This window comes from Etheostoma spectabile, unplaced genomic scaffold, assembly GCF_008692095.1.
Source record: "Etheostoma spectabile isolate EspeVRDwgs_2016 unplaced genomic scaffold, UIUC_Espe_1.0 scaffold340, whole genome shotgun sequence".
Lineage (NCBI taxonomy): Eukaryota > Metazoa > Chordata > Actinopteri > Perciformes > Percidae > Etheostoma > Etheostoma spectabile.
Genome location: NW_022605588.1, coordinates 1,036,576 through 1,043,383, shown reverse-complemented (window position 1 = coordinate 1,043,383; position 6,808 = coordinate 1,036,576). Strand labels below are relative to the sequence as shown.

The 6,808-nt window shown below is 40.4% G+C and overlaps 2 protein-coding genes across 2 annotated transcripts in view; one reads left to right on the top strand and one right to left on the bottom strand.

Annotated features, from left to right (window-relative positions):
- Positions 1–590: 590 nt before the first annotated feature.
- Positions 591–3,850, bottom strand: rpl15 (ribosomal protein L15). Its single transcript, XM_032511251.1, has 3 exons — positions 3,647–3,850; positions 3,416–3,552; positions 591–944 (listed from the first exon to the last, which is right to left on the bottom strand). The coding sequence occupies exons 1-3, from the start codon at positions 3,816–3,818 to the stop codon at positions 639–641; spliced, it is 615 nt and encodes a 204-aa protein (XP_032367142.1). The 5' UTR covers positions 3,819–3,850; the 3' UTR covers positions 591–638.
- A 1,765-nt stretch (positions 3,851–5,615) lies between these two features.
- The window catches only part of nkiras1 (NFKB inhibitor interacting Ras-like 1), a 24,432-nt gene continuing 23,239 nt past the window's right edge, over positions 5,616–6,808 (top strand). The window contains exons 1-2 of the mRNA XM_032511253.1: positions 5,616–5,743; positions 6,028–6,128. Of these exons, the coding sequence (XP_032367144.1) occupies positions 6,035–6,128 (94 nt within the window). The 5' untranslated portion in view covers positions 5,616–5,743; positions 6,028–6,034. The remainder of the gene's footprint in view (positions 5,744–6,027; positions 6,129–6,808) is intronic.

Below are 6,808 nucleotides of genomic sequence, written 5' to 3'. Positions count from 1 at the left end.
AGGACAATTCAAAGTGCTTTACACAAAATCAGTTTAACAGATAAAACACAGGTGGTTCCGCGGCAGGCTGACTATTCTCTTGTCAGTGGTGGAGCTTTAGACCCTGTTCACACGTATGTGGTTAATGTTTCATTTACGCACAAACGGAGAATTTGCCTCCAAATACAAGTCTAAAACTCAGCCCAAAGTAGAGATTAAGGAATGTATTAGTTTACACATAAACTGAGACAAAGTTTTTAGGCAGCCAAGGAGATTTGTTGCAGTTGTTGCCATTTTGGGGATTCTGATTGGCTAACGTGGGCTTTTACATTACAGTGCCACCTACAGCTGTGCACGATGTTAGGTTGAAATGTGTTACACATACGCACGCCATTTGTCCTGCCTTGTAAATCCACACAGGGCAGTGAGGGAGGGTACTCAGTCCCTACCTGCAAAGTCCCTCTAGAGCTCCAGTTAGTGAAATCACCTGTAGCGATGTGCAGGTGAGTCTTACTACATAGTCCTTTAAAAAAAGCTTAATATAGATAACATGTATTCCCACTTTTCTGTTTAATATTCTAACAGCTGAATGAACCAGACCGCAGACAGGATTGTCACCATAAAAAGGACTTTTATTTGTTTAAATGTACAGGCGGGCTCTAACGATAGCGGTGCAGCTGCATGGTGTTGCGCCTCTTCCAGGCTGCGCGGCGGGAGCCTCCGATGGTCAGGTGGAACTTGTGGCCCTTGCCCAGGCCGCGGCTCTTCTTTCCTGCAGATGTCAGGCCACGCATCTCTCTGTGCTTGTGCACAGCCTTCGTGATCCATTGGGTGTCTGGGTTGCGTCTGATGGCCTTGTGGAAGGTGTCGATCAGAATCACTTCAAAGAACTTGTAGGTGGAGTCCTCACCCACCCAGTAGGAGCTCAGCACTCGCAGGCCTCCGCAGTGACGGCCAGCACGCTCCTAGGAAAATAAAAATTAAAGTTAAAAGGAATGTTTCGGACTGGACAAGTCTGTAATTAACAAAAGCTCATAGTGCCACCAAGAAATGCAATTTGAACCCTTCCTAAACCCTATACAAAGATGCCAACAGTACCAACCCTGCTGGTATGGGATTACAAAAAACGGCAAACTGACAACAGGAAAATCCTGTTTATCTTAGTAGGAGACCTTCAATTCTATCCAATTATTAAGTGAAAATCCTCTACAATATGTATACATTACAAGTCACACCAGCAAGTTTCATTTAGGCAAATATGGAACCACTTTCCATCAGTAGTGACAGTCTGGAGCAGTGTTGGGATAAAGCCTGACTCTACCCCCCTTTTGCCATAACTATATCTAAAATGTCACAATTCAATATCGATTTTCAGGCTCAAGATTTTACGATTTTCAAATAAAAAAAAACAATTCACAGTACATAACTGTAGTTACTTTTCTCATGTGATAGTATACACAGCATTACAAAGAAAATTGGAGTTTGTTCAATTGATTTTGAATCTGTAGAGCTTGAATTGCGATACGAATGTAAATCACTTTTTGCACACCCCTAATATAAACATAAATGAGCTAGTGGGTAAGAACCTGTCAGAAAACTAAATCTGAGCTGGCATCAGTTCAGCTTCAATGAGAGCCATCATTGTTCCATCTGGTACTGTGGGGTTACTGCATTAGATAGACCGCAGTGTTCATAAACAACGTGGATATGAGACCGCAGACCCTAAACCAGTGTCATCTTAACAAAGGCCTATTTCTCATGAAGTGGCACAGGAGTTCTGCTCCATTCTGCGCCATCATGCACAGTCCCAGGAACTTAAAACAGATACATGATTTCAGCCACCTGTGGTTTTCCTGCAGTAACAAATCCAAATGTTTCTTTGAAAAACACCCTTCAACACCATTCCTTTTGAGTATGAACTGTGAATGTTTCAACATCAGTTCCATATGCATGTGTTTAGACAGATTAACATCTTCCCAAGTCTCTTGTTAGCTTTGTTGTACCTTTGAGGGCAGAACAAATTACACGTCTACCATTCTTATGGGATAGAGATTTAACGACCACTGGTGTAACGATATACCACGGTAGAAATGTTAACAATTAGAGTTTATATTTAAAGTATTATCGTGGTGTGGAAACCCGGTTTAATCCTACCCAGCTTGATCCGAGGCACTCAGACAGGAGAGGGCAGAAAGTGGCAGCTGTTAACACACTTCTTTCTTTTCCGTTTTCTTGTTGAAGTGAAAACGTACGCTCAAGTTTGCTAAGCTGTCATGGCTTTTACTGCCTCGTTATCTTCAGTAAGTGTTCTGCTACCATGTGGAAGTTTAGCCCGTGTTATGCCACCACATTTATTTGGAGAGGTGTGTGTGTGTGTGTGTGTGTATATATATCATATTATCAGATTGGGTTTCCTAGCCACGTGCAGTCACCAGTAAACAAGCAGCGCTGTGGAGCCACATGCTGAGCTATTAAAGGTGTATTACACCGTTTACTCCGTTATAGATAGGTGTGCTGTGACAGATGTGGCTTATTCTCAGTTTGTTACGGAGCAATATGCTACATTTATTTTATAACATTTAGGTTTTGTAAATGTTCATTTATTTATCAATCAGTTACTTATTAATGTACATTATTATTTTCTTATATTTCAGAACCACATCCAACTTTACATGTAACGTCAAATATAACTTCATAGTTAACTTTATGTTGGAATTAAATCTTCCTCATTTCAGAGTCAGACGTCTCTGGTTCCAGTTCTTACCGGCCCCCCTACAGCCAGCCAGGGGTTCAGCAGCCAATTCAATTTTTCAATTACGTTTACCTCAATCATTTTTATTATAACCTATATTTTTGTAATATAATAAACCCTTTCTAAAACTATTTTAGCTTGTGTACACCTATCAGTGCTTTCTGAACATACTGAACACACTTACGGTTTTGGTGTCAGCAAGCCATTAGTAAATTAAATTAGGAATTACATTTCACAACCCTTGGTTTTCACTAACATTTTGAAAATGTCACCTGTGAATTGTGAGGTGAGACTTTAGTGACAAGGGTCTGGGAGGGTAGTCTTGGGCAACTCTCCACACATAGGGATTATTTAAAATAATATTCCAATGATATGCGCTTCCTATACGCAAAACCACAAAGCATTGCCTGCTATGAAATCAAGTGCACTATACAGGTCCGTTCTGACCCACATAGGAGCAGAGCCTCTAACTTCAGCCCCCCCAATGTATTTGAGAGTTTAACAGGGGAACATGTTGCTACCCCTTCACATTCATTGTGTTAGCATTTGCAGTCAGAATGAGTAACATGAATAAATCTATGTCAGGTGCAGTACACAGTCATCTAAAGCCAATTAGAAGCGTAAAACCAGCTAAATCATGTTTGATTGTTGGCCTTAGAGCCAACGTCTAATCCATCAACATACCTCAGCAGTTGACTGCAAACTACGGGCAAACTTGATCTGGTTGACGCCATGGTGCACTGGCTTGCCATAGGTAGCACCCTTGGGCACAGGGCGTTTACGGCCTCCACGGCGCACGCGGACGCGGTACACTACGTAGCCTGTTTGGATAAAATAAAAAGGCATGATTAGCAAGGAAAGGCAAGGATGACCAATCACATGTGCAGGAGCACAAACTTGGGGCTCAGCACTCACCCTGCTTGGCCTTGTAGCCCAGTCTACGGGCCTTGTCAGGTCTGGTGGGTCTAGGAGCGCGGTGGAGGTTGGACAGCTGACGGTACTGCCAGCAGCGGACACGGAGCAGGAAGCGCATCACATCGGACTGCTTCTTGCGCCACAACTCCTGCATATACTTATACGCTCCCATGTTGACTTATCTGAAGAAGAAGTAAACAGTGTCAACTCATGGCTTGTTTTAAAACACGATGCACATAAGAAATACAGGATTAATGTTGGATAACATGCAGATGGCATCTGTAGTTCAATCTAGAACATGAGATGGTCAAGCTGAGCAACATTTGTGAGAATCAAATTAGAAAGTTGCAATCATGCCATGTGATAGCAGGCGAGTCAATTATTTGGCTTACTGCTACCGGTTTTAGGTTAAAAAGTGAATGAGCTGTCTTTTAGGTAAGTCAACTTCAAGCCTGTGACTCTTGAGTCTTAATAGAACATGATTCAAGACCACTGAGACTCCATACACTTCCACAGTGAGACCAAAGTGACATTAACCGTTTCCAGATTTCCCTTCGTCTCCATATTCTCTAAAGCAGCGTTAACACGTTAAGACGACCCAGGTGTGTGCATATTAAAACGTTCAAGTGCTAGCTCATAGTACAGAAGTCCATGCTTGTGAGCAAGCTGCCTAGAACTACAGCTAACATTAGCATGCTAAACATTAGCATGCTAATGTTGCCGCGTAGCCACTCACTCTGGCTTCACCATAAAGTTGCTAGCACTAACGTCAGCCCAGAAATAACAAATGACATCTGTCGTTTTTAAATGGTTTAAAAAGCGAAGACTGTAGTAACTTCACTACACTAATCACAAGCCAGCATGGTACCAACACATTAGCTTCACTGTTCCGGCCGGCCGTTGCAGTGGCTCCTAGACCCGACTGCATCTAAGCGCCATTAAAACAGGGCAATAATACGGGTTTCTAACAATGTTGCTCAAAAACTAATCAAGGCGAATGGGACCGTTATTAATTCGCTAAACTATGTCATAAGCCAAACAAACCGATGAAAGCATATTCATCATGATTTTAATGGATTACATTGTGTAGAAAGGCATAGAAAACTTCGCTTACATGATGGCGTACCAGCCGGAAAGAGAGAGGGTAGGTACCCAGCATGCCTTATGAAAACGACTGGAACGCATTTCCTCTGTTGTGCTCATGGGTAGTGTAGTCTGCTTCTTTTTTCTTATATATTTTTTTTAAATTAAACTTTTGTGGTAGTTTCGAGAATCAAACACGTACTCTATTTAAAAAGAATTTAATTAATTTTCAATTCAAAAGTAATTTTACAACATAACGTAATCATCCAGTTTTACATCCAGTTTTACATACAGTTTTACATCCAGTTTTACATACAGTTTTACATACAGTTTTACATACAGTCTACAGGGTAATCTAGACCAAAGGTGTCCAAATTCTTTCATATGAAGGGCCAAAATGGATCTGGATGGAAGGCCACGGGCCAAGAAGAAATGTTGATGTTGAAGAATAATGTAACTCTGGCCATTTTCTGTAGACAAAACGTACGTATGTCATTTTAACAAAGGAATGTCCCCGTTGTGGGATGAATAAAGAATCATCTAATCTAATCTAATCTCTAATGGGAAGTTTGCCAGCCCTGTCCCTTACTGCCGTCAAACTCAGATTACAAAATGTACGTTTTGTAGTCATGTATACATATAAAATGATAATAATGATAATGATAATAATAATAATAATAATAATAATAATATAATAATTAACGTATGAAGACGATGAGTTAATAACCTTATGCTATATATTTGTGTAATAATATTACAGTTATGACATATATTTACATGCATATATATATATATATACACACACACACACACACACATATACATATTTATACATGATGACAATTCTTCTTATTGTTTATTTGTATTTTATTTTTTGTGGTGTGAACAGTGAACTCAGCAACGCATGCGCAGTGACAAAATAGATCTCACTAGCGGAGCAGAATGGGTGCAATGGTTGTGATGCTACGTTTAAAGACTCCATAGAGGCTAACGCTAGTTATCGTTCTGGTTCAGGTAGGACGCTTTAGCAGATTGTAGGCTACCAGTTCCGCTAAGGAAGAGTGTGTGGCTCGCAGCAGGCTCGTTGACTCCGTCTAGCCTGTTAGCTAACCTAGCTAGCTAGCTAGGCTAAACAACAGATCGCTGCCATAGCGAGCAACGCTCAGGATAAGCATCCCAGTGGTTTTGGGCGGTTCTAAAAAAGCTCTTATAGATGATAATGTTATTTTAGTACGTCTAACATATGCCATATGAGACAGTACAATTAATATATGGCGTTTTGTGTTCATACATTTTAGGTTCGAAATGGGAAAAGGCTGTAAAGTTGTGGTGTGTGGCCAGGCAGCTGTTGGAAAAACTGCCATACTGGAGCAGTTGCTGTACGGAAATCACTGTGTGGGTAAGTATGGCACTGAGTACGACACGAGTCATGAGAAAAACAACATTTAAAAAAAAAAGATTTGTATAGATTCTATTCATATTTTTAACATGTATTAATTACCTAATACATCTTATGTTGATGCAATACATTTTTAGTATAATGCACATATTTGAATTTTCATGCATTCGTTTTTTGAATTCAGTGTTAAGTACTTGTGTGCTGAGATTGAGCTACTTTGTGGTGAGACTGGACCAGGCTTTAGTTATAACAGCCTAAGGCTTCACAATTAATCACAGTTTTTTCAAAATCGCAATATGGACTAGTGCAATATCCAAATCGCAGGGGGGCGCAGTATTAGTTAAAAAGCAAAATATGTGTCTAACCATTCAGAATGAAGTATGGTGGGGCTGTAGACGTCCTGGCCGGTCTGTGATGACAGAATCATGGACCGAATCGTGAAATTGAGAATTGAAAAAAAAAAAAGAAGAAGCTATGGGACAGATTTCATAGGGCTCTGCATTAAGTCAGTGCTAAAACATTACTGGAGATTTGGAAATATGACTATGTCTAAGTTTCCAACTAAGTTTCCAACCAAGCTGCTCCTGTAACTAATTTAAAAAACTTCTGAAAAATACATTCAAATTAGGGCTGCACAATTAATCGAATTTTAATCGCGATCACGATTTAGACTTCCCACG

Bases quoted from the DNA above. Each gene is read 5' to 3' on its own strand.
- rpl15 (XM_032511251.1), bottom strand. From the start codon at position 3,818: ATGGGAGCGTATAAGTATATGCAGGAGTTGTGGCGCAAGAAGCAGTCC. The intron at 3,553-3,646 runs GTGAGTGCTGAG...TTATCCAAACAG, and splicing joins GGGCTACAAGGCCAAGCAGG to GCTACGTAGTGTACCGCGTC. The intron at 945-3,415 runs GTATGTTGATGG...TTATTTTCCTAG, and splicing joins GTTTGCAGTCAACTGCTGAG to GAGCGTGCTGGCCGTCACTG.